General features: G+C 54.3%; 1 protein-coding gene across 9 annotated transcripts in view; it reads right to left on the bottom strand.

Annotated features, from left to right (window-relative positions):
- Nucleotides 1-26,135, bottom strand: part of RANBP3 (RAN binding protein 3) — a 51,093-nt gene that overhangs the window by 6,199 nt on the left and 18,759 nt on the right. For 2 of the 9 annotated variants that reach the window (XM_043911817.1, XM_043911818.1), the window contains exons 2-12: nt 25,693-25,748; nt 20,455-20,643; nt 13,452-13,488; nt 13,276-13,362; nt 11,350-11,421; nt 6,988-7,053; nt 6,092-6,184; nt 4,754-4,872; nt 3,627-3,740; nt 1,798-1,901; nt 683-761 (exon numbers count right to left, since the gene is read on the bottom strand). In XM_043911817.1, coding sequence (XP_043767752.1) covers nt 683-761; nt 1,798-1,901; nt 3,627-3,740; nt 4,754-4,872; nt 6,092-6,184; nt 6,988-7,053; nt 11,350-11,421; nt 13,276-13,362; nt 13,452-13,488; nt 20,455-20,643; nt 25,693-25,748 — 1,016 coding nt within the window. Of the gene's footprint in view, nt 1-682; nt 762-1,797; nt 1,902-3,626; nt 3,741-4,753; nt 4,873-6,091; nt 6,185-6,987; nt 7,054-11,349; nt 11,422-13,275; nt 13,363-13,451; nt 13,489-19,801; nt 19,898-20,454; nt 20,644-25,692; nt 25,749-26,135 lie in introns of those variants that run through there. The other 7 variants (XM_043911819.1, XM_043911821.1, XM_043911822.1 and 4 more) reach the window with 4 other exon arrangements.

Here is a 26,135-nt window from a genome sequence, read left to right as displayed (position 1 = left end):
CTTTGACTCCTTCATTGTAATGGAAAAAGGACAGTACTGATACTCAAGAGAAGCAGCAGGGAGCTCCTCAGCATCATAAACAGAGACCAAGATGCCAGGAGTCAGGTGAGCCCCCAACAGCGCCTGAGCCACCCTCACAAATGGACACAACGGGGTTGGGAATGTATGGCTGGGGAATAAAAGGAAAAAAATAAGGAAGCAGGTGACAATTCCAGAAGCCCATCCTGGGCCAGAAGACGACCCGAGGTGCGTGTTTTGAGTGCAGGGGACACTGCGGGGGCCTGTCCGAGGCTGCCACCCCACCACCCACCCCATGTTGTGGCCTCACAGTTGGGCTGGGGCCGCCCTCCTCTGGCGTCAGAGGTGGCTCGTGGTGGTCCCAGCAGCACACGGCTGAGGGCTCTGGCCGACAGCAGTCCCCACCCTGCCCTGAGATGAGCAAAGACAGGAAGCTCAACCCAGGCTCCCGCAGAGCCTCCCCGGGCCACCAGGCCTGTCCCTCCCGCCCCTGCATGCTGTTTAGGCTGAGTCTGAGTTGGGTCTTCTTTCTCTTTCTCGGCAAAAGAAAGCACTCTAATGCCACAGGACAGGACACAGCAGCCACACGCCACGTGCCCCTGTGACCTGCGGGTGGCTCTGAACGTCTCTGGGCCCCAGGGGTCATCCCCACAGGGTCACTCACCAGCACGCGCTCACTCATGTTCTGGCCAAACACGAATTTGCTGCTGGCAGCATCGGCACTGTTGGTTGCATTCTCTAAACTGCAGAGGAGATGCACTCTGAGTGAGTGTGGGGCGGCAGGGGCACAGGGCCAGCGGTGTGCATGCCCGCACACACAATGCGCACGGTTGGAACAGAAAGCAGCCGAGGCCCCGCAAGGCCCAGTGGGCTGGTCTGCCTCGCCAGGGACAGGCCCCCACAGGCTCTGGGTTGGGCCGCACAGGGAGGCAAACAGGAACCCTCGGCTCCAGCTGCCTGGCACCAACTGCTCAGTCACTGTGTCACACCGGATGCCCATCGTCCCCACCCCCCTGGAGGAGAACGCCACCACAGACAGGCTGAGTGCAGGGGCCAGCTGCCCGCTCCCTGAAAACATGCCCCCGAGACGTGCTGCAGCTCTCTGGGCCCCTCCCCTGGCCCAACACCAAGGAGGTGACACCTCCTCCAGGCTGTGGGTGGGTGACAAAGGACAGCCCTCGGGGAGCTCAGCAGACGGCGCTGCCATGGTGTCACCCCGCATCCACGTTACGACATCACGGGCTTCACGCGCCGCCCAACGTGGGAAACACTGAGGTGCATAAAACATGTCTTAAAGTAACTGATGTGCCCCACTAACTGGGGGCCAGGCTGCCGAGAGGCAGGTCACTGGTCCCGCCAGGCCTCTCGGAGGCTGGCATCTGCACAGTGCCTGCCCTGCTGGCCCGACTCCCAGGCAGGGTGTGCCTTCCTCCCCAGACACCCCAGCAGCCAGGCTGTGGGCGAATGCCCCCGCCAGCAGCGCCAACAGGGAGCCCGGATCCAGCACCTGGTGGCGGAGGTCACTCCCGGGATGGGCTGGACAACCCCACGGGACTGCGGTCCTGCCTCAGCTGTCCGCTGCAGCACACCCCCCAATCCTGGACCCTCCACACCTCTACCAAGTAGGGAAGGAGGGCTGGAGGTGACTGGAGTCTGGCTGCCTGTGCCCCTCACCCTCCTGAGGAAGGACTGGGCTGGTCCAGGGCAGTGGGTGACCATGGGTCCCCCTGAGGCGGAGGCTTCCCCAAGCAAGGCTAGGCACCAGCCCGAGGCACACACCTGGAGCTGATGTACTGAAGGAAGTAGTTGGTCGCAGCTGGTGTCTCTGAACTGGGGTGTCCGGCGTTCTCCATGTCTGCCACTTCAGTGTTCTCATTGATCAACTGGGAAATGAGAGGAAACACTGCTCAGGGAACGGCAGGTTCAGGGCCTCAGCCGCTCCGCCCATCTGCACAGGGCTCCATCTACATGCATGCATCCTGGGGGTTACAGTTAAGATGTAAAAACAGTCCATGAGGTGCTAGGGAGCCCTTTCTCCTCTGTTTAAAGAAAAACACTCAGGCTGGCAACCTGTTGGAATTTTCCACCAATGCTTCTGCACCAAGAGATCACAAATCACGTACAAATTTCATATTTTAAAGGGTTCATCATAAACAGAAGCATCATTTCTCGAGGCTTCTTTTATGCCAACTGTCGTGCTGCCCTGGTTAAACACATTCTCCAATGCAATTCTCCTGGGAACATTGAGAGGTGGGTGTTAGCGACCATGTTCTGAGAGAGGAAACAGAGGCTCAGAGGGGTTAAGAAACCACACCTGCAAGTCACTCTCCATGCAGAAGCCGGGATGTGGCCCTGAGACGCCAGGGCCTCCATGAGATGCTGCCCCACCCCAATCTCAAGGCAGCATGAAAGACTTGACCTGAAGGCCCAGGTCTCTCTTTTCCCGCTCCTGGGAGGGAGCGGCTGCCAAGGGACTCGTTATTTTGCTTAAAGCTGTGCAACATCAACACCTACTTCTGTGTCTCTGGGGGCATCCGTACTTCTGCTGGACAGCGGGCACCAAAGGAGGAAGCAGCTAGTGTGGCTGGACACCTTCCCTGCACCCCCAGACTCTAGTCTCATTTCAGGGTACCCCACCCTCCACATCACTGACCTAGTGGAGGGTGATGGTTCCATCACCTAGATGGTTCCCTGAGTGGGGAGGGGGGCATCCTGGGCATTGCAGTGTGTTGGTCAGCATCTCTGGCCTCCACCTACTTAGCATCAGTGGCATCTACCCTCCAGTTGTGACAATGACTGGTGTCCCCAGACCCAGCCTCCAGGAGCTCCTACCAGATGAGCTGATGCACATGGTGCAGAGGGACCTTCTGCCCCCAGGGCTGGGACAGGTCTCCCAGAGGGCCAGAGAGTCGGGGGGTGGGTGGGGGTGGTATCCAACTGCAAAGAGCCCCTGCCATGGCCACAAGCTCCCCACCCCCGACTCAAAGCCCCCAGAGCAGACCAAAACAGCTGAGGGCAGCCAGGAGGGGCAGAGCCTGCTGCCTTCTGGGGAGAGAACATAGCATCTTCCCAGCTGTCCTACTTGAAAACAAATGGCAGCAGCTTTCACTGGGGGTGATGTAGCCCCTGGGGGACGGTCAGCATTAGTGGGAATGCTTCCCGTGGTCCCCACTGGCAAAGAAAGGCATCCAGAGGGAGGGGCTGGGGACGCTGCTCAACACCCTCAGTGCCCAGGACATGCCTCCCGGAAGTAAGAAGGATCCAGTCTAAACACTGCCAGTGCTGAGAAACTCTTCAGTAAGGAGAAGAGTCTCTCTGGAGACGCTGAAAGCATCGGACACTAACATCTGTTCGTTCCTTTGCTGTAAAAACATCAGCTGTCAGGCTCAGTCACCTCCCTGACCTTGCTCCTGGAGCATGAGGGGGCTGGCTGCCGGGAGCCCCGCTGAGCTCCACAGTCGGGGTTGGGGGTGGGGCCAGCCAGCAGTGTGCAGCATGGTACCACCCTGGACATGGCCCTGCTCCCCATCTCTGGGAAAATGAAGCTGGGGAGGCAAAGGCAGGTTGCCTCACTTGTCCCCAGCTCACCCGGCTCACCGACCACCTACCTTCACTCTGTCCCTCAAGTTCTGCCCAAACACGAATGCCTGCTGGGCTCCCTGCTCTTTCTTCTCACAGTTCTCCTCCTCGGAAGCACTGCTAGACTCATTTCTCTGGGACTTCTGATTAAAACAAGCAAACAAGACAGCTGAGAAGCAGGAACACCCTGGCCCTAAGAAGCGAGATGAGCTGTCTCACGCCCCTGCATCTGCTCAGCACGAATCCTCTTGTGCAGGCCCTTGGGTGGGGGGGTGCTGGGGAGACTCCCTAGGATGGGGCAAGCTCTGGGCAGTGCTCTTGTCACTGGGGATGCTGGTGAAGGATGGTGGGGGGGAGGATGGGTGGGCTGGGGTCACTTCTGGGTCTTCCTCAAGCTCACTGCCCTAGAGACCCCAGCCACCAGTTTCTGAGAAGCTGTAGGCTGTGGGAACAATTCCTCTTCCAATTGTGCCGACTGTGGTTGGAGGGTGGGGGGCTCAGGGAACGTATGAAGATTGAATTGCACATGTTCATTTTCCCCATTTGAGCCTCAACATCCGGTGGGGGTGGGGGGCGTGGGTGGGGAGGTGGAGAAGCCCAGGCAGCATTGTATCTGCCCAAACGGATAGAGTGGAAATAAACACACGGGTGCAAGCAGTCTCTGCACATGGACCCTTGGGTTATGTGCAACTGCAGCTCGGGTTTCAGGTCCGACTTGCCAACCACAAACGCAGGCTCTTCGTTAAATGTCCCGTTATTTTCCAGCTGCCGTGCAATGCTACTGGAAAACGCATCTGGCCTATAGAACCCCACAACTTGTCTTCTTTGCTAAAGAACGATTTCTGAGCCAACTCCCAGGCACACTTCTGCCACCAGAAGCAGAGTGCGTGGAGACAGCTCTCCGTGGAGAGCCGCAGGCCCCCTCAGTGGCACAGCCCTGCTTGTGGCCTGTTTCTCTCAGAACTAAGCATGGGGTCCTGGCAGCCTGGTGACTCGGCCAGTCAGCTGTGGTTACCCACGGATCCCTCCAGGCAAATCAGGCGGCCTGAGTACAGGCCAGCTCGGACGCGGCCCAAAGTGGCCCACAGCCCACATGCTCAGCAATGCCTCGAGAAGCCTCGCATGTGGCATGCTCCCTGCCCTGTCGAGGACAGACCTCAAGTGCCGGCGCCTCATCAGATGGACTTCTCCGGGCTGGGTTGTCAGGCAAGGCTGATGTTGCTGCCCCCGTGCAGTCTGCTGGGATGCTGACCCCGTTGGTGCCGCTGCTCGGGACTGTGGGGAAAAAAGATGGAGGCCATCTCAGAGGTTGGACCACCTCTACTGTCCCTTCCTACCACTGGGGCCCAACAGTGGAGGGTCTCGTTTAAAGAAGAGGGTCTGGGACTTCCCTGGGGGTCCAGTGGTTAGAACCCTGTGCTTCCATTGTAGCGGGCCCGGGTTTGATTCCCAGCTGGGGAACTCAGATCCCACATGCCACGCAGTGCAGTGAGAAAATTGAAAAGATGACATGCTTAAAGAAAAATGATATGGCATCAATAATGAAAATCACAAATTCTTAGAGGTTAGAAAAACCTAAATACCAAATGAAAACCTCACAAAACCGAGAATCTATTATTGTTAATTCTATAAAGAACCCTGTGAATTTTCAGTTTATTTAGACATACTACTACTAAGGAGGAAAAAAGAGAATGTATTTGGGGAATAATTATGAATTTTATAAAACTAGTTTTACTAATAAAGTCTTTTTTCTATGCACTCCTCTCCCTGGTGGCTCAGATGGTAAGGAATCCACCTGCATGCAGGACACGTGGGTTTGATCCCTGGGTCGGGAAGACCCCCTGGAAGAGGGTATGGCAACCCACTCTAGTAGTCTTGGCTAGAGAATCTCATGGACAGAGGAGCCTGGAGGGCTACAGTCCATGGAGTTGCAAGAGTCAGACACGACTGAGTGACTAATATTTCACTTTTCCCTTTTAAGCAGTTGCAACTATGTGACTTGAACAACTTCAAATCTGGCGTTGTTCAGCGTTAGACCAAACAATTTTCCATGTAATTAAAACTCTTCATAAATACCAACTGCTTCTCCCAGGTGGGTTGTGGCATTGCTCCTGATGAGGAGTTCTACTGCAGGGAAAGATTAAGAAAAAAGCCTATCGTGATTAAAAATTAAAGATCAACTGCGAACCACACCTGGTATGTGGACACAGCGGAAACATCGTTTAGGAGTTACATCTCAAGGTTGGGGAGTGAGGCGAGACTACCTCTGATCAGGTCACTCCTCCAGTCTCAGAGATGCACAGGGCTGAGCTGCGTGCCCGGGGTGGGACTCGGCTCTTGGGAGCCTTGGCACCGCAGCAAGGGACAGCGGAACTACATGTCTGCTGGGCTCATCAGGGACTGGTGTCTTGTTTCCCCTGCACTCAGCAGACAGGGCCAAAACCACCTGTGACTGTACGCTCCTGCGCGAGCCTGGCCCCAGGCTGAGACTCACCTGTCTGTGAGAGCGCCTTTGGCTGCGGGGCCTGTAACACCGCCGGGCGAAGCACGCTGCGCTGCTGCTCCTTGGGCTTTTGGCTCGGCAGACCTGGTGACACAGGCTGGCTTGCCCCGGTCCCTCCGACCGCGCAGGCAGAAATGCCCCCCACCCCCACGCTTAGGCACTTACAGAAGTGCCCCAAGTGACGTCCCTCCTAGGCTGGGCTTTACAGGAAGTACAGGAAAGAAAGAAAACCCAAGCTATTTTCTTTACAGTTAGACACACACATTCCAGCTATTGTTATTTTTATATGTGGTTCAATAAAAAACTCCATGAAACAGATCTTGCCTGCAGATTAATCCAGGGAGTATGGTAACACTACCCGGGAGCCAAAGGACAGCTGGTCTTGCGGGTCAAGGGCAGACAGTGAGGGGAAAGCAGTGAAGCCATGGTTGACCTCTCAGAGTTTAGGACTCCACAAGGGGTCACGTAAAGGTACCCCTTACATATGCTTCTCAAAATGCCACGATGAGAAGATCCCTCTGCCAAACATGGGGCAAGGGCCACAAGAACGTCCCTGGCCCTGCACGGGCTCCCCACTGGATGTGGACGGCACCAGCCTGGGCCCCACTCACTCAAGGCCACTCTGCTACTCTGGGTTAACGCTGTGGCCAGAATGCTCTGGGGAGATAGTCTGATGACTGAGGACTGCCGGGCACAGAGCCTGAATGCCCCCGACCGAGCCAAGCCTATCCTTTCCCGCCTCCTCCTCGGGGCAGCGGGCTCATTGGACGGAGCACCTCCCGGTCTGAGGGCACTCCCGGTGCTCATGCGTCAGGAGAGGGAGCCCAGGCTGCACCGGCACTTGGGAAGCTGCCACTCTGAGCTCCTCCTTGACAGCAGACACCCACCTGCACTGGGGGCCTGGCCGTGGATCAGCGTCGGTGGCTTCAACCGGAACCCACTGCTCTTTTCCTCTACAAGCACAAGACAAAAGATGAAAAGTGGGCCTGCTGGGGCAGGGCAACAAAGTTGGAGGGACCTGGGGCGGTCAAGGCCTGTGGTCTGAGCTTCAGTGGCCGTGGGCCTGGAGAACCAGGGCAAATATTTCCAAGTTCAAACAGAGAAGCAGAGGCTGGTCCAGTCCCGTCTGTGGGGCAGCCCAGGGAGGAGGCTGGAGGGCCGCAGGCAGTGCTGGCTCTAGGAGAACCGCCGGCAGCAGAGACTGCAGGGTGAGTGCAGGACTGGTCAGGCCTCCGCCGGTCTACCCAGCTGCCTGCAGCGGCTGAGGGCCCCAAGCACAATCAGGGAGCCCCAGAAGACTGGCTCTCCCTGGGACCCAGCTCCCTGTCCAGGAGGGCACAAATGCTATCGGTAAAAGTCCTGCCATTACAGCAGATGTCCGGGAAATGAGACACGTTTTCTGTGGTTAAAGATCAAAGGAGGCCGATAGCAGGCTTGCTCTCTCCAGATGTGTCAGGAAGGCCCAGGAGGAGGAGGCAGGGCCTTCTGAGGATGGGGTCTGGGACTGACAGCCAAGGCTCAGAGCCTGGTTCAGCTCAGCCACCGGGGCACCCAGACCCCTTCATTCTGCATCCTTGTGACTGGCCCATCTTAGGGAGTGGCGGAGACAGGCTAATGCCACTCCTGACCAGAAGGGTCAGTAGAAAGCCTCGTGGTTCCGACAGGACCGTCTGTCCCCAGAAAAGTCAAGGGATGGCCTCACTTTTGTGCTAAGGTCCAACCCATAGGAAAAAAACCTTCAATACACAGAAATCATGTGCATGTTATTAGACACGAGCAGTGAATAATCCAAAAATGAAGTTGAGAAAACAATTCCATTTACAAAGCACGGAAGAGAATATAGTACCTGGGAATAAATGTAGCCAATAAGAACTATAAAGCATTGCTGGAAGAAAGTAAAGACTTAAAGAAATGGAAAGATGTCCCCAAAGGCCACAGCTGTGCAATTCTATTCACATGAAATGTCCAGGGCAGGCAAATCCATGGAGACAGAAAGTGGATTCGTGGTGGCCAGAGGCTGGGGAGACCAAGTGGGGAGTGACTGCCCAAGGGCACAGGGTCTCTTTTTGGAGTGACAGTCATCCTAAAATTAATTATGGTGGTGGGTATACAACCCTTCAGCTGCACTAGAAACCCTTCAGTTGTACACAGAAACACCACCACAAACACAACTCATCAGGCCACACAATTAATTAGGTATGAAAATCAAATCAGAACTCCCCACCAGGCAGGAGGGCCCTGTGCTCTCCTCACAGGACTTGTGGCAAACACAAGTCCACAAGAGTGGTGCCCCCTGCTGGTCAGCACGTGTGAGCCCAGCTGCTGGAGCTGGGGTCCCTCCAGAGAGGCCTCAACAGCCAGACAGCCCAGGATGCGGGGGAAAACACGCTGCCAGGTGGGCCTCTTGGGCAGGGAGATGCTGAATTACATTGCCAGAGCTCAGGGTTAGTAAGATGACTGGCAATTTAGAAACATAGAAAAAGACTGAGGTAAAATTCACAACAGGTAATTTTAGAAGGTCCTCGGAGCTGGCTTTGCAATGCTCATACTGCGAGTACTCCTCACCACTCCACTCTGACAAGCTAACCCTCGGGGCTGACCCTGAGCAGGGGCAACAAGCCTGGAGAGTCACAGACACTGACCACCACCACCTGGCCTGGTGCTGGCCCACCCATGGGTGCACAGGACATCCACCCTGAATGCTGTGGTGAACTGACACACCACAGGCCTCCACGTGACTGGCAACATTGGACAGAAAGATGGGGCCCACCAGAAAGATGGTGGGGCCCAGAGCAGCAGGGGGATACTTACGGGGCAGGGCCCCCATCTGCACTAGAATAAATGTGCTCTCTGCTTGTGGCCTCTGGAAGCTCCCTCTGCAGCAAGGTCAGCATGTAATGGAGAGGTGGTCAGAGCCCTAGCATGCATGCCTGGGTCATGGGAGTGCACGGGCCGTTGCACACATGTGTGTGGGCACACGCGTGGCCCCACATGAGCCTGCTGTGGGAGGGCAGCACTCCTAATGGGGCAGCCTCTGCCCTCCTCTGAAATCGCACCCAAGCAAGCAGGTTTCTCTGCCTTGCCTCAGAGAGACCCCAAGTGATGTCTGAGAGGGCAACACTGGCTCCCAAGGGAATTCCAGGAGCTCTCGGATTAAACCAGGAAGACAGATCAGAACTTGGCCTAGTGCGGACCAGAAGCTAGACAGAATCTGAGAGGAGGCTCCCTGGTGGGGGCTCAAGCAACAAGTAAACCACTGAGGAGACAGGGAGCAGGTTTCTCACTGTCAGAAGAGAGGCAGAAATACGGAGCAGGGCTTCAGTGAACCTTGTTGGCACTGGACGGGAAGTATCCCCATGAACTGGTGTGACCTATACACGCACACAGAGCAGCAGAGACACAGAACACATGCAGACGTGAGTGCCTGTGTATGAGGAGGTCCATGTACATATACACACGTGTATGTATGTATGTGCTCTCAGCCATGTGTAGTTCCCAGCTGCGGGTACAGAGACGGCCTGGGAGCAGCAACAGCACCAACAGTGACCAGTGGGCTGAACACTCAAATCTTGGTTCCAAGAAACCACTATCCACTAAGCAGAGCCAGGACCCCCCTGAGGACAGGGACAGAAGATGATGAGCCTAGAAGCCCTTCTGACAATTAAAAAAAAGGGCATGCTCAAGAGAAGGATGGGGACGTGGCCGGAGAGCACAGAAACGGACGGGGCTCCCGCCAGCCAGATCAGGGACCATTAGAATAAACTGACGGTGGAAGTAAGATCTGTGTATTAAGATAAATGCTACTGACAAGGGACTATAGCCCACTGACAGAACCAGGCAAGGCTGAGGGACTGTTTCAGATGCGTGACGCCATGAGCCAGAACGGGATGCCTTTGCTCATCACTAGGGTGCCTGGGGGAAGATTGAATGGGGTCTCTAGGTAGTGGGATGGAGAAGCACCTTATTATTCTTAAGGGTTACATTTTTTTCTTTCTTTCAAAATAAAAGCTAAAAAAAAATTAAAAGGCAGGCGGGTAAGGAGCCAAGTAGTTCACTCTGCAGAGTGGACAGGTCAGTCTGTCCCCACTACACAGCACAGAGGGGACCATGGACCGGGCTGACCTTTTATGATCCGGCCCCCACAGTCCTGAACGGGACTCACTAGGCCAGTGCCCAGGCATTCCCCAAGGAACCCTGAGAACCAAGCTCCTCAGGACTTCCCGGTGGTCCAGTGGTTAAGAATCCACGTTCCAATGCAGGGCACTCAGGTTCAAGCCCTGGTTGGGAAACTAAGATCCCCCATGCCACAGTGTGGCCAAATAAATAAAAAACAAAAAGCCACTTAGCTCCCTTTTAGGCCCCGTGAAGGGGTCAGCTCAGAACAGTTTGCCTCTGGAGTCAGAACAAATTCAACCGCTTGAAACAGTGCCATCAAATCAACCCTCAAAGTTACAGCTCGCCTCTCCCTCCACGGCGCCCTTGTGCCAGAGGCTGACTGAGTTCGCCTTGCTTTTGAAGTCAGCAGTTAATTTATACAAGGCGGGTTGGGTTACAGAATTCGGATGGTTATGTTCGCTCATTAAATCTTTTATGAGGAATTCCAGCCACGAGGGAGAAACTTTGAGGAAATCTTGGAGCTGGTTCTCTAGTGAAGGACCGAAAAAGGAAAAGGCTCCACATTCTTCAGAAAGGATCAAGCTATTCGCCGTAAAGTTTTAAAGCTGTGATTAAATATATTTATCTAAACAGATCTAAGTAGTATTAGTCAGTGTGAGAATTTAAGACACAGAGAAGGGGCCTGGAAAATTACATAAACTTCAGAGTAGTGACCATGGCGATGGCAATGTGGCGGGAAATGAACAGGAGGACTCTTTCACTCTATGTATTTCCGAGTTTTTAATGACACAGAGGTACAGTATTTGTGTAAAATTTTGAAAAACGAGTACTATATTTCACTGTGGTTTTTTTGTGTGTGTTTGCTTTTGTCTTTTTTTTTTTTTTTAAAGGAACTTGAAGCTCCCTGTAACTAGGCTCTGCTCGCAGAAACCGAAATTAAGGGTCACAGAAGTCTGCCTCACACTGGATTCTAAATCTGCCTGCAGAAAGTTGGGAAACATGAACCGAAAAAGAGTGCTGATTCCCAACTGCTTGCCCTCATTTAAGACAGGGTTTTACAAGAGCAAGTGCTTTTCATCCCAGGACACCCCCAGTGACCAGCTGGTAAAGGGCAAAGGCACGCGAAGGCTCACCTGGTTCTGAGTCAGAGTTGCCTGCAGATGGCTCGCAGAAGGTGGATGGCATAAAAACATTGTTTTTGGATACTGTCGACAAGGAGGTGCAGGCAGGGGAGGAACAACAGGAAAACAGCGTGAGTAGGCAGGACAGACATGCCTGGGAGCATTTCTCCCACCTGAAGGGTCATCTCCAGGCCCCACTGTGGTGTTGCAGGGGGTGGGGGTGGGGGGTCAGCATCATGAACCTGGCCTTTAGAAGCCCCTAGCAAAAGTGAAACCCCGGGACTCTTCCTACAGCCCCAAAACATGGGTGTCCAGCGGACAGCCTGAATCTGCCTGATACCTAGCTGTCGACTTCGGTCTGCTGTGGCGTCCTGCCTTGCCCATGTCTCCCCAGGAGGATGACCAGGAGGGAAGCAGATGCTCCCCGGGGCCAAGCCCCAGGCCCTGCTCCCTGTCACCAGTCAGGGCTCCGTTGGCTGCAGTCCCCCCCCCCCACCCCCCTTTTAGAAGCTTACAAAAGCAACCGGTTCCCTGGTTGCGGGCCAGGTAACAGCGCAGTGGGGCTGAAGACCAAACTGTGCAGGCTGCAGGCAGCTAAGTGGGATCAGACTGCAGCACAAAGCCAAGGCCTCTGAACACGGACCACTTGTCTTTACACGCCTGATGGCTAACCTAAACCCTAGGGGGGGACTGCGCTAGAGGACAGGACTAATGTCTACTGGTCCTTGATTTCTCCAGCCTACAGCCAGAGCACAGACTACCACCTCTCTTCTCCGCTGTACTTTCTTGATGGAAAAAGTGAGGCTCAGCAGTGGGCAGTGAGCGGGAAGGAATGTGATCTACGGCCCCGAAGTGGATGCTGCCCCTCCTGTAATAAGGCCCATGCAACATGCATGCAGAAAGCCTTAAAAAAAAAGGATGGACCCCCAGCCTGGACTGCAAGCTGTCCGGAGGACTCCTCAATGCAAACTACAGCACCTCTGTTTGGAGTGGGGAGTGTCTCCAGCAGTTGTGAAAAAGGGTTCAGCTGTGCCCAAGGCAAGTGTTCAGGGAACAGGCATGGACTCAGGTGTGTCACAGGGGTGACGTAAGAGGACGCTCACGTACTCTTTAAGCTTCCAAGAGTCTTTTCTCTCCTAAAGTGACATTCTTAGGGCTCACAGCTGTAAATGTTTTATGTGAATTCCCAAGACTGAACTTCAAGCCAGGGAGCTGGAGGGGATATGAAAGCCAGTGCTGCAGAGCACTAGGCAATGCTCGGGTTGGGTGGGGAGTGGGGGCCCTGCTGCGGCTTTGACCCTGCAAGGAGCAGCAGCAGCCCCAGGCTTGCAGAGCTCCCCACTTAGTAGCCCCAGCGTCTCCCTCTATCCCAGGAACCCGCATCTATCCACCAGCTGGTCTCCTGGCCTCCATGTATGCATAGACCTGGTTCTGGCCCGGAGGCTCCAAGCCCTTGGGCCCAGCCTGGCCAAGCTGTCTGGGCTCTCCCGAGCTCCCTTCCTTGGGGAGTTCATGCCATTCCACCACCAAAGTGTCTGCCAGGGCTGCTGGACTCCCCATGTACTACTGTCTGTGTGTCTGGGCCTCTCAATTGGCCCCCCTGGGCACTAGGCTCACTGCTGAAGGGCGAGGGGGACCCTCCATTTCCCACACCTTCAGTCCACACATAGCCAACAGTCCTTACAATGTCGACATGTACTTAATGGTCAGAGCCCCAGACATGGCCCTGACATCCCACCCCTCTGTAAGTGTCACTGATTCAGACGAGGGCGTCTGCGCTGCGCTCAGCCAAGCTCCAGTCTTACTCCCGCCCCCCAAAAAACCGAGCCTCAGGCTGACCGTAACTGGAGACAAACAAGGGGTGGGAGGCAATGCAGGGGGACAGCAAGCTTGCAAACATGGCCACTTCACCATCCAGTAAAGGGCTGCCACTGTTACCTGACTGTGACGGCGGGAACTGTGTTAAAGAGGATGTTCTTTCTCGCTTGACCGGAGGGCAGTAATTTCCATCTTCTCGGTCAGAATCTACAGAAAATGAGGAGGAGGAGGAGAAAACTCAGGCTGCTTCCACTTTTATGACCAAAGCTGGTGAAACATTTGAGAGATATCCTCACCTTCTCCACCTTCGGGGCTGGAGCCGCCTGCTGACCTCTGAAATGAGAACACAAGTCAGGGCAATCAGAGAGGGCCACACGGCCTGGTGGCTCCTGACTTCTGCCACCAATGGATCCTGAAATGCGGCACCAAGGGTGTGGGGCCGGGGTTCAGTTGCCCGGGTCACAGACTTTCAACCTAATGCCTGAAAATCTCCCGTGAACCTTCTGCCCCCACCTCGCCAGGCCCCGCGCCAAGGACTCCTAACAGCTGGGAATATTCCTGGCACAGGATCAGTTTCCAAGTTTCTCCACTGGGTACAGCTCACTGGCATGTCCCCCGCAACCCCCACCCCAGTCCATTCTGCTGAGGTGACCTGTCCACCCCGAAGGGCAGCAGGGCCGCGGACACTGGGTCGGGGGCCCCCGTCCCTGGCGCCTCCCCTGGTGTGAAACCCAATTTCCAGGGAGGCTGCTGTTTCCAGAGTAGCTGAGTGCCTCGGTGCCATGGGCCCAAGTGTGCAGCACAAGATCCCGGGTCCAACGGCTCAGACTACAGACTGGCTGAACAATCACAGGCTGAGAGAGAAAGGTGGATGGAGAACTTCCTCCCCAACAAACTCTGGTTTCAGAACGCGAATGACTAGCAATTAAGAGCTTAAAATTAGCCCCTGGCCCATCTGGGGAGACACAGCCTCTCTCAGGGGCTTGCAATTCTCCAGAGCTAAGCAGCCTACAGCAAACTCTGAGGGGTCAACGTCCCCACCCCCCAGCTCCAAGCACCAGAGCTGAAAGGGAAGCAGGGGAGCCAATTTTCTTATTTTCAGAAAAGCCCCTCAGGGGTTAAGTCTGGCCAAATGAGGACCACCTGCCTTGAGCCTGTGAGGGATTAAAAGAGATGATGCATGTGAAAGTGCTTTGCAAGCTGCAGGGCTGCGGGTAAAAGCTGTAAAGTAAGGAAGTTGCAGATGAGGAGGCTGGACCCCCGAGAACTGGGGCGGCGCTTTCCTATAAAGGGCCAGCTCCACAGGCCCCATTCAGGCCACACGTTGTATATTCTTTGTTTTTACAATCCTTTAAAAACCTGAACAGCATCCTAGCTTGTAGGCTGGACAAAAAGAGGCAGTAGGCAGAGTTTGCAGACAAGTCCTAAAGGACAGTAAGAATAGGACCCCAAACTGCACCCCCGCCCCCATCAGAGACCATCTATCAAAATGCTCGGGACATGCGAAACCCTCCTAACACGACCGGCTCAGTGGTCCTCGGGGCAACTGTGAACATACCATGGGGCTCAAAACAAAATACAATACCCCTGGAGGATTTGGCAGGCAGACACTAGATGAACACAAGACAGTGGTCAGGGCTCGGAGCGTGAAGGCGCTCAACTCCCCCTCAAAGGCTTGAGAGCTAGTTGGCCGTGTCTCGAATGTGGAACCTGGGGCAAACGGCTTCACTGGCCCAGGTTTCCACCTCCAAGCTTGGCAGGTAGCACCGCCAGTGCCTCCTCTGCAGGGATGAAGGTGCAGGGGTCGATGGGTGGCCTCACACCTGGACCGCCCACACCCTCCCGGCAAGCTCACCTCCGGGAGTGTCACACCCAGGGTAGCAGGGCTTCAGCGCTCAGGGGACACTGTGGACAGGAGGGACCAGGGCGGGGCACCCTCTCACCGCGGGGAGCCGATGAAAGAGGAACCGCTGCAGCACTGTCATCCAACAGGCCTGGGCTGGCAGCTGACAGCCAAGAGCCGAGCCCGCAACACCTGACATCAGGTGTTCCTCTCGGACGCCCCCTGCCCTGGGTGACACTGTGAAGGCACAGTCTCCGGGTCTCCTCCTGCTGTTCCTCTACAGCAGGTCTTGCCAGCCCCAGACTACCCCTGCTGCCCTGCCCCCAACTTCTTTCCCCCTTTTCATTCAACAAGCATTTCAACTCTACTAAACCTGCCCATGGCAGGCAGCCTGCGAGGCCCGTGGCACCTGTGGCTTCCTGAATGATTCCTGGGACCTGGAAATAGACAGCTCCTGTAGACACTGCTCTTTCACCAACACCCTCCCTTCCCTCGCCACCCAGGTGCGAATCTCTCAGGCTGTGGCCTCACCCCTCGCTGCTCTTCTCCATGGCTCTCGCTCCGGGTCCCCCCCAGCCTCTAAGTTTCGGAAGAGTCTGGCCCCAGTGCGCAGTGGGGCTCGCTCACCACGTGTTCAGGGGAAGCACCTGGATCCCAGGCACTCACTGGCCATGGAGAAGCAGCCAAGTCACCTACCGCCCCCGCCCCCGCCAACTGTATGCAGAGTAGGGGCCCTGACAGCTCCAAGGCCAGGATCGTCCGCCTGGTCCTCAGCTCCTGGGGAAGACGGTCCTCTGCCACCTTCATCTCAAGAGGCCCCCGTCTGGCTGCGCCTTCGCTGGCTAATTTTCATGGGTGTGAATGCCCCAGGGCTCCTGCTAGGAATTTCTAATTTCATTCTATTTTGGTTGAAGAAGACTGTGATTTCTGGACTCCCTTTGTTCTGTCAGTTTTTAAAACTTTTGTTAACTTTTGACAACACTTAACTTGCTTATCCTTGCCAGCGACACCCCAAACCTCTCAGGGATCCGGGTCTCCCTGAGAATTCGATGGGAGCCAGGAGCCTCTCCCCAGAAGTGTACCCAGACCTCTGGGCTGCAGCCCTGCCTCTCGGGGCCTAGGCTGCTGACTCCAAGTGGCCTCCTGCTACACTAGGTCCCCTTTGTCCATCACACTCCAGCCCTGCTGTCTCCTTCATGTTTTCTGAACATGGTGACACTGTTTCTGCCTCAGTGTTCCTTCTCCACGTGCGTGCTGCTCCCACAGCTGTCCTGACCACCTCCAGGGTGAATCCAAGCTCACGTGCCACCCCATGCCCCAGCCAGAGAAAGCGGCTCCTCTGCCTCCTCCCTCCAGCCTCTCTCGGGCCTCAATTCTGTTTTGTGCTTCACAGTGGGAAGTGATCTGGCGTGCCCATCTGCTGTGTGCCTCCTGCTACCACGAGGCCCTAACCTGTCTGTTCGGCTTATAACTCACACCCTCAACACCTAGGATACTTGCTCAGCAAGCATCTACTACACAGATGGAGCCCCGGCCTCAGCCACAGCCCCCTTGGTGACCTGGAGAAGAAAGGGCACCTGGCGAGACGAGACAAGACACTCCCAGACGTCTGCCCCCAGGAGACCCTCTAGTCCATGCTCCGAGTCTCAGAACCATCCCACAGGCGTGTGGCCAGCCTGCTGGTCCTGGACAGCCTGGGAGGTGAAGGCCTGTGAAGGACAACACAGGAGACTCCTCCACTGGGAGAGCCTTTCAGAAGCTGCTGGGACTTCCTGTGGGGTCTGAAACAGCTGACTTGGAAGCAGTGAAGACAATGACGCCAGTAATTCTCCTCAACAGGAGCCAGCACGAGGACGCAGGAGGCCAGAAGTCAAGTCACTTCGGCTTGCCTTGGGAGATGCTGCTTCATGCTGGAAAGCCCCCTCTGCTGCTTGTGTGGGCTGCAGTCTGGCCTCTCCCCCCCACCCCGTGCCCCGCCCCGAGAAGGCCTGAGCTTGCCGTCTAGGCCTGGTGCCTCGTGCTGCCCTCCACTCCTTGGGGTACACTTGGGGTCAGGCCGAGCAACCTGTAGCCCAAAGCTTGGGAGCCGCTGCTTCAGGGATGACTGTGAGGAGGGTCTTAAGAGCAGGCTCTCAGGATCTGTGATTTGGGGGAGCAGTCAGGATGCAAGTGGGGTGTGGAAGCCCCACGTCCTTCTCTGCTTCTTTCCACAGCAGAAGCCGCCTCTTGATGACATGGGCTTCAGGCTGACACCTCAGGGATGCTCAGATCAGGGCACCCTGACTGCGCACTTCACAGTGGCCGTGGGTCCCACATCAGTGGGTGGGGTGGGCAGGGTAGCCCACCCTCTGAGAACACACTAGAACCCTGGGGAGAAGCAGCTGGTCCTGTGAAGGGCATAAGTCCCTGTCACCAAGCACAAGACCGGAGGGAAGACCTGACCCAGGACAGGGCCACAGGACCAGGAAGTTCCTGTCCTTTGTGGAAAGGCTGAATCCATGACAATTACTAGTATTCAGTTTACTGAGGCTTGCACCCTCCCCAGACAGGGCTTTTGTGAGGCTTCCTGGCATGGGTGGCCTTGAGGGTACAAGGGCGCCAGGCCAGGAGGCAGGGAGGGAGCAGGAAGCTGTGTCAAAGAAGCTGAGACACAGACAGACGGGCAGTGAGCAGGAGTGAGCGGCGCTACCTTCTTGGCCTCCCGGAAAAGATGAGAAATCAAGACCATGTCAGGGACATTCCTTCCAGGAAATACCAGTTGGCCTGCCGGGGACTCAGTGATCCCCACCTGGATGGACCCCCATCTGGACAGTCCAGCTACAAAGTCCGCTGCTGTGACTGCAGGAAAACGGACACCTGGATGAAGATCCACTTGAGGGAGGCCCCTGCTGAGGCAGCCTCACCTTCATGTGGACCACAGGCCCACTCACCACGGTTTATCCTTTGACTCAGGGAACCAGCTCAGAGATTTTTACCAAAAAGGCAGACACTGAAAAAAGAGAGAAAATGAGGTAGCCTCCAAAGATGTGACTGCTGGGCAGGGGCGGACGAGTGGTAAACCCCGTGCACATGTCAGAGGATGGGCAGGGGGAGCAGACCGGCCAGGAGACTTGGTCCGGACTCTCGGTTTCCCAGTGGGGCTCGTAACATGTTTCAGGCTCGGTAGTGCCTTGGCTCAGGACTTCAGTTGACAGACTTCAGCCAGGCTCGGGGTGAGCACTGGGAACACTTTCTCCGGTCAAATGGAAAACTTAATCTGGATGTGGTTTGGTGTCCCTCAAGCTGCCTTATGAGAGCCAGGAGGTCTGATATAAGGAGACTGTTTCCTGGTCCTGGGGCTTCAATGGCCAGAGCTCTGATGAGACGGAAAGATGATGAGGGTCCTTTATAGGCAACAATTCAGTGTGCGATATATCGAAGCTTTACAATCCCCCAGAGGATCGTGGAATGAAGAACAGACTGAACGTGAGGGATGAGCCCTGTCAGGTTACATGTGGGTGGGTGTTTCCTGAACTCCAGAGTGAGACAGAGTGAGCGCCAAATCTGCTCTGAAGCAAGAGCAGCTAATCTGAGTTCGCCACAGAAACATCTCAGCCCAGGAAGTAGCTGGGATTGGGGTCTATCCACATCCTAATTGACCTAAAAAACAAACTTCACTGTGTCTTAGTGCCCAAAAAGCAGAAAAAGCCCCGGATGGCTGAGAGCTGTCACAAATGGTGTGAGGGCGGCACTGCTGGGACTTCTGATGGAACCAGGGATGCCCATAGTTACCCATGTTAAAACCACACAGGGTATGCACGGGTGTGTGTCACAGGCATGGCCCTGTCCATGAAGCTGGCACATTCAGAAACAACCCCCCTCCACCCCAGGCCCTCTCCCACAGCAACATAACAACCATCTTCATCGCCCTCGACCTTGCATCTTCCAGTCTGGGCACTGCTTGCATTTCTCAGAATTAGAGCTTCTGACCCACAGTCCACAAGAACTGAGAAGCTGAGTTCTGTTGACCAGGCCTTGGAAATCGGCGTCTGGACTGGCCACAGGAAGAAGGCGAGGCTCTGCCTCACAGGCATTAGCAGAAAGGGGTCTGAATGAGCCTGGCTTCTGGAAGGGCCGCTGCCGTGATACCACCTCTACCGTTTGCCACCCTCCACAGAAAACCTTCGACCTCTGCAGATGGAGGTTCTCAGTAAATTGCGCTCTTCAACCCAGACAGCAGCGGAGGGGCCCCGTTTCCTGGGCAGATCCTCACAAAGACCACCTGTTCTCAGGGAACTGGGAACACGTGCCTGCCGTCATCCGACTCAGGAGAAGGTTCCAGCAGCTGCTCTTGCTCAACCCAGAAAATGACTGCCTCTGAATTCCTGCTCTCGGCCCTCAGGTGGGGACCTCAGATTGGAATCTTTCCTGGGTTTCCTTCCCTCAAGCCCCCTTTCAGGCCACGAAGGGCAGCCCCAGCAGGGACAGACTGGTCCTCCTTCTCCCACCACACACTGGTTCCTCCAAATGTTGAGATTTGGCTCCAGCCTCACTTGGCTGAGCATCACTTCTTTCCGCGAATCCCAGGGTCTGGTGGCTCTAGCTGAATTTCAAGGTTTCCTCAAGGACATGGGAGACTGGCGCTGTGACACGAGGAACCGCTAAAGGTCGGGGAGAGGGCTGGGGCTGTGACGCCTGGGTGCCATGTGGTGGGGTGGGATCCTGTTTTCTTGAGTCACTTTTCCCTGAAGTGAGAACGGGGGGCTCTGCCACTAGGTACCGAGAGGATGAAGCTTTCAATCCTGAATGGAGGATAATGTTTACCTTTCCCGATTTATCAAACTCCAAAAACTCCAGACATTTCTTGTTCTGGAGAGTTCACAGTCTTCTCCACCTATAATCTTCCAAAGCCTTCTGAATACAAAGAAAAAGGGCTCAGGGGGCTCCCTCCGATTCAAAGGAAGCGGCTCTTCTTCCTGCTTTGATTGAAGACAAGCAGTTCACAGCCCAACCACAGTCTAGACACAACCAGTCTTGCAAAGCAACAGGCATTAGACACCTTTTCCTACAGATCAAGGAAGCTGGAGCCTTTTGTGTTTCTAAGATACTGAACTTGAAAGCCCGAATTCAGGGAGAGACGGAAAAACGGAAGGAGGGAGAAGGGGCTGAATTGGAGGTGGAGAGTTCTACCCTGATCCTCAACTCCTCTTCTGACCCCTTGCTTCTTTCAATAACAGGATTAGCTTCAGGCTATGGATAAATGTTCCCCTGACTAGAAAAGTCTCAGTGTAGAAGGGGACTTGCTCCTTCCTGACTTTTTGGCAGCAGGAATTAAAGGGCACTGAAGAGAGCCCTGTCATCTTTTCAGTTATCGCCAGTTGCTGACGACCCGGGGTCTGGATGCAAGGGCCGAGAGGGAGGGGCCAGTCTGGGTTGGGAGCCCGGGGCTGGGGGATGCCAGGGGGAGGCGGACTTACCCCTGCCAGTTCTCGTGGAAAAGGAAGAAGCTGGGCTTCGGGCGCGCGGGCCAAAGCGCTAGCGGGGGCAGGAAGCTCTAGGGCATGCTCACCAGCTGACTCGGGCTGACCCGTGCCATGGTGGGGGGCCTCAGCCTCCCCCCGAGGCTCCTCTCCCGAATCCGACAAGTCTTTTTGCTCTGCAGAGGACTGGGAGCAAAAAAGACAATTTTCCTTCAATGTAAACAAAGCCTGCAATGCGGGGCAGGGGAGGGGGTGGGATTCAAAGGTTGAGCATCTCCTGACGCTCCTGCCCAGGACGGATGTCGGGCCAAGAGAACCGGCCCTCCACGCTGTCAGAAGGGCGGTGAACATGGGCTGGCTGTTGTCAGACTTGGCACTTCCTAAGGTGTCCAGGACGTCGGACCCAGGTTTTGAAAACTGGCAGGTGGCCTCTGCGGCATGCAGCTCCTCTGCTGGTGGCAGTTAAGAGGAAACGGTCTCGGTGACCAAACTGCCCCTGGGGTTAGTAAGCCCAAACTCAGACAGACTCAGGAAGGGGGCGAGTGCCAGCAACGTGTCTGGCCACTGGGGCTGGGGCTTCAGCAGGAGCTGCAGCCCCGGCAGCACCTCCCGTCTGTGCCCATGAACCCGAGAGGAAGGGAACGCAACCCTGCTCAGTGAGTGCAAGTGTGGGGGACCCAGCAAGCTGGCAGAGACACAGCGACCCGGCTTTATATCAGCGGGCAGGTGGGTAGAGGTCTGGCTGAAGGAGGGAGCCCTTTGGCCTAGGAGTCTCCTGGGCCAGGGCTTATCTAGAAAACAGCCAGAGTAAGGGGAAGCTGGAATCCTTTGAGGCGGTTCTTGGGGTTCAGGAGGGGCTTCCATGGAAGTGGCTTGTTGCAAAGCTGGTGGCCTGGATCCAACAGGTGGGCTCCGGTCCCCAAACCTCCCACCTGGCATCATCCACCACAGGCTTCTCTCACTGTGAACTGAATGACCATGGGGCCACCCTGTCTCCCTGTAGACGCAGCCACATTCCTCCTGCCTGTGAAGTGACTGAACCCTCTTTAGACAAGACTTGGGACTATTTTTAAATGTGTGAGCCTGCTGGATGAAAGCAACTACATAAAAGATTTAAGAGAACGTTCAAACACTCTTGGAAAAGCAAAAGCCACAGGACGTTAACACATCCACGTCTAAAGGTCACCAAAATGGACTCTTCTTTGCAGGGAGATCCGCAGATGGAAAGGCCTCCCTTCCCAGGCCGCTCTTCAAACCTGTGCTGGGTGCCGAGGGGGCCCCACAGCTGCCTGTGTTGCTTTACGGCCAGAGACTGAACACCCAGCCAGAGGAAGTGAACCCAGAGCTCCACGGGAAACTGTCTATCTGTATTCAGAACAACCAGGATTTTTAAAACAATCCCCACTTTTCGAACAGAGAAGTTCAAATGCCCTTGCAGCATGGCAGAGATGAAGTCTACATCAGAGGAACAAAAAGAAATACAAATGCCATCCCAGCGTTTTCTCCTAGGGTCTTGAGTATTTCTGCTGGACAAGGAAAGTAAGCTCTAAAGAGACAAGACAGAGCCTGTAGGTTTTCAACATGTTTGTTAAAGTCAGACATTGGGATTTTGGCAGCCTTTAACATCATCCTAAAATATATGTGGCTGACAAAAAGCCACACACACAGAACACGCTTGTTACACAGAGTAAGCTCCCAGCGTTGTCAGTGACACTCTGCTTTCTGCCCAACAGCAGACTGCTGTTGTAACTGCTTTTTGTCTTTTTACTGAACTGCTTTTTGTCTTTACTCTGCCAGGGCAACCCCAAAGTCTTCTGCCTTCAGATTAACAAATATTTGGAAGATAAAGTAAATGAAAGGAACGTTCAGTTATCACAAACACTGTAACAACCCACAGAAGGAGATTCAAATTCTCTTCCTGTTTAAAAGAAAAAAACTGTCTCCATTCAAGGCAGTTAAGAAGGTTTCATTTTTGCCCCTAAAACACAAATGCATGGAAACGCAAGCATCTTGTAAAGAGCGCCATCTTGAGGAAGCTCGGGCATAGGGAAGCGACAGGAAAGGCTCTTGGCGCTTGGTCTGGGTTTTGGCATCAAGACTGCAGTTCCAGGTGCCCGAGGCTCTTAACATAGAACGATGGGAGGATCTGAGGACTCTTCCCAAGACCCAGGGATGCCAACAGCAGGCCACCGATCTGTGGTTTGCTGTGAAGGCAACTTGAACCCTGTCTACGGGACAGAGAGAAAATCCTAGGTGGTTTTGTCACCAAACCAGCACCAAAAATGCCTGGGCTGGGAGCCTAACTTTCTTCTTCTCAGTTTCAAATCTTTTATCTCGATCATGATTTGGTAATAACAGCTGGGCCTCTGAAGGGGGCTGGTGGCTCCTGGAGCACATCCCGTGGGTGCACTGGTGGTTTAGGGATTACCCACTGAAAGACGGGAGTGGGCCCACAGCTGACAATGGGGCTCCTTGGTCTCTGTGGATCCAAAAGTAGCTCAGAAAACAGCTGTGTGGGTGACACTTAGGACCATTTCCATGTGGACTGAACATATTACAGGATGTTTCTGAATTAACAATCACTTTCTCAGGCGTGACCATGGCACTGGGGAATTCCGAGGAGACAACTGTCTTTAAGGGAGAACCGTTGGGGGCACAACTTACAGTTGAGTGTTTCTAGCATTTATGATAAAGATGTTAACAGTGAAGCCCACCCAAGGTGGATTCCCAGGGGTCCACGGTACCATTCTTTTAATTTCTCTGAGGACTTGAAAAAAATTTCAAAACAGAAAGTTGAAAAAGGGCAAAAAAGCTCACTTGGAAAAAAACAACAGCAGCCTGTTGTTTCCCAACCGTGTGGTGTGAGCAGGGAGGACTGAGACAGCGGCAAGATGGGGAAAACAGGGAGGGTCCCAGAAATGTGCGGTGCCTGCTCCTTGCAGACCCACCTAACCATCACCTGCCCCGGCCCCGGGGCCACACAGACACCAAGCCAGCTATCCGGGCCTCTCCGCATCCTTCCCGCCTGATGCCTGAGCAGTCAGAAGCAGCAGAGAGAGGAGGAGGCCCCGTGTCTACTGGGCAGCCACCCACTCGGCAGCTCAGATGGGCCTTGATGAACACACAGGCTCCCCCAGCCTCTGCTGCAGAGGTTTTCCACGCCCTTCCAGTGATCTTGTCACACAAGCATGACAGCAGCGGAGAGCCGGACTCTGAAGAGCTGGCGGTCAGCTATTTTTAGAAGCCCATTTAGAGCTGGCACCGAGCCAATATTCACATGTGCACGTTTTCAGGAGGATGAGCATCCTGCTGGTGACTCTTCAGGTTTAACCTCACCCTGTTCACCTAACTAGAATCAACCTTCTGAAGGTAATGAGTGTAACTCGGCCTTTGAATGGACAAAGCAACAGAGCCACCTCAACCATGAAAACAGTACTGAAGTAAGAATTAGTAATTTTAAAAGCATTTTAAATTCAGCCGAATAAACATTATATTTTAGTGTTTCATCCTGCTGACTGTTGGAAAGTCTTCAGAATTATCTATTTCAATTACTTGTTTCAAATCTGGGCTGGCAACTTTTTTCTGTAAAGGGCCAGATGCTAAATATGTTTGACTTTGCAGGCTGCCTGGTCTCAGTCCGAAGTCCTTCATGCTGCAGTTGACAGTGAGAGAGCAGCCACAGCTCCCGGTACACACGGGGCGGGGCTGTGCGCCAATATTTTTTTATTAACAAAAAGCTGTGGCAGCCCTTAGTTTGTTGATAATCTAAAAGTGGTTCAAAAGAGATCACAGTAAAATTCAAAATTCTAGAAAGTCCCAATTTTATGGAAAACCTGAGTAAAATAAGTGACTTTCATATCTGAAGCAGAAACCAAACACATTTACTTCTAAAAGCCAGAAGAAAAACATCAGCCCCTTCACAGAGGCTGAACTTCCAAAGGACAAATGATAAAAGCACGAGAAACTAAACTGTATGTATCGGTCAGCGCCCAATGGGGAGGAGGCAGCAGAGGCTGATGGACCTAGAAAACATGACCCAGGAAACAGAAGCAAAAAGGGAAGAACCTTTTCTTGTGTTTTCTGATTCCTCAGCAGAAGAACTGACAATGGGAAAGATTAATGCAAGAACAAGCCCCGCAGATAACACAGAAAACATCCTGCAAGGGGGTGTGGGTGGGTGGGGGGGCCTCAGGGCAGCCGCTGCTCCTCCTCACCCCTGCCCCACACACTAGCAACTTTCCCTACAGCCCTTGAACGCTGCACCGCTCACAAGGAGAAGACTGGCCTCTTCTAAGACCATGGGGCAGGGTCTACAGGCAGCGACTTGGCTGCCAGCAGCCCCCAAGCTCAGAGTCAGTCACCTTCAGGAGGACCCACCTGGTCTGTGGGTCATGAGTCCAGAGCCGAGGGGCCCCTCAGAGGCTGTCCTCACTAACAAGATTTCAGAATCACACAGATTTCAGAATACTGGTGTCAATGCAGTGCAGGGGTCACTCTTAGACCTTGCCGTGGTCATGACATCACACCTGCTGTCCCCGGGCAGGAGGACAGGCACTGTCCATGTTTTTTTGACAAATAGGGGGAGTCCCCATATACGCTTGGGTCACCACAGAACACTGACTAACTGGAGACACAACCCCGACCTTCCACACTGGCCCATCAGGGAGGGACGCGGCCTGATGACTTCACCGCGAACGACCACACGGGACAAGGACCACACACGGGAAGGCACCGCCCTGCCCTCCAGGCGCGTGAGCTCCTTACCGTGAATTTGGCGAAGTATCTCCAACAACAGAGCAAACCAGACATGTAAAGCAACCTTTAAGGACAGGTAGTGAATACATGATGCAAGCCTGCTGCCAATTATTCTAAGTGCACTTAAGCCAAGTTGGTTGGGGCCAAAAACTCCCCTAAAAACATTAAAGGTCCTGTTTTTCCTTACTCAGCACTGCTCCCTCTCCTCCCCTCTCCGCCCGCCTTCCGTCCCTTCTACCAGGTTCCCTGACGCACAGCAGTACTTCTACAGCAAATAAGATGGAAGCGCGCTCTCTCTGTTTTTTAAAGCAGAGTCTCTGAGCCCTGTCCATGCACCCTCTGTTAACCTTGGGCCGTGGTAAACCTAAGGCCACTGGGCCTTCTTCCCCGAGCCCCATGGCGGCGCTTCGACCTTCGGGGGAAGAGTCCTGGGGGAGGCGGTGGGGGAAGAGGGGATGGGAGAACATACCGGCCCCTTACCTTTTGTCCTTTCTCCTTCTGAAACACAAAGACGGGCGGAGCAATGGCAGGCTTTTCTGCAAAAAGAAAAATCGGTGTTTTTTCCCCCAACATTATATTCATACAGTAAACACAACTACATTTTTTTGTGATAAGTTAAAAACAAAACACAAATCCAATATAAAATTAGTAACTCGAATGATCATCAGATCACCTAGAAAATAGTTTCTTGATATAAATGTGCAAAGTGTTCAGTGTGTTAAGCTATGTGTATCTTTCTGTGTGCATGTACACACCAATAAACGGTTTCGAGACTGGCTTAGAATGGCCATGTCACTGGGAAGTCCCTAGGTTTAAAATGTTTATGTTTTCAAATCTGCAGGCCAGCTGGGGCCGGGGCAACCCATCTACAACCTCTGCCCACGACGCACACGCTCTTTGGAGGATTACTCTGCTCAAGTCAG

Source organism: Cervus elaphus, chromosome 9 (genome assembly GCF_910594005.1).
Source record: "Cervus elaphus chromosome 9, mCerEla1.1, whole genome shotgun sequence".
Lineage (NCBI taxonomy): Eukaryota > Metazoa > Chordata > Mammalia > Artiodactyla > Cervidae > Cervus > Cervus elaphus.
The sequence above is the reverse complement of the archived record's forward strand: the minus strand, read 5'-3'. Positions and strand labels throughout refer to the sequence as shown.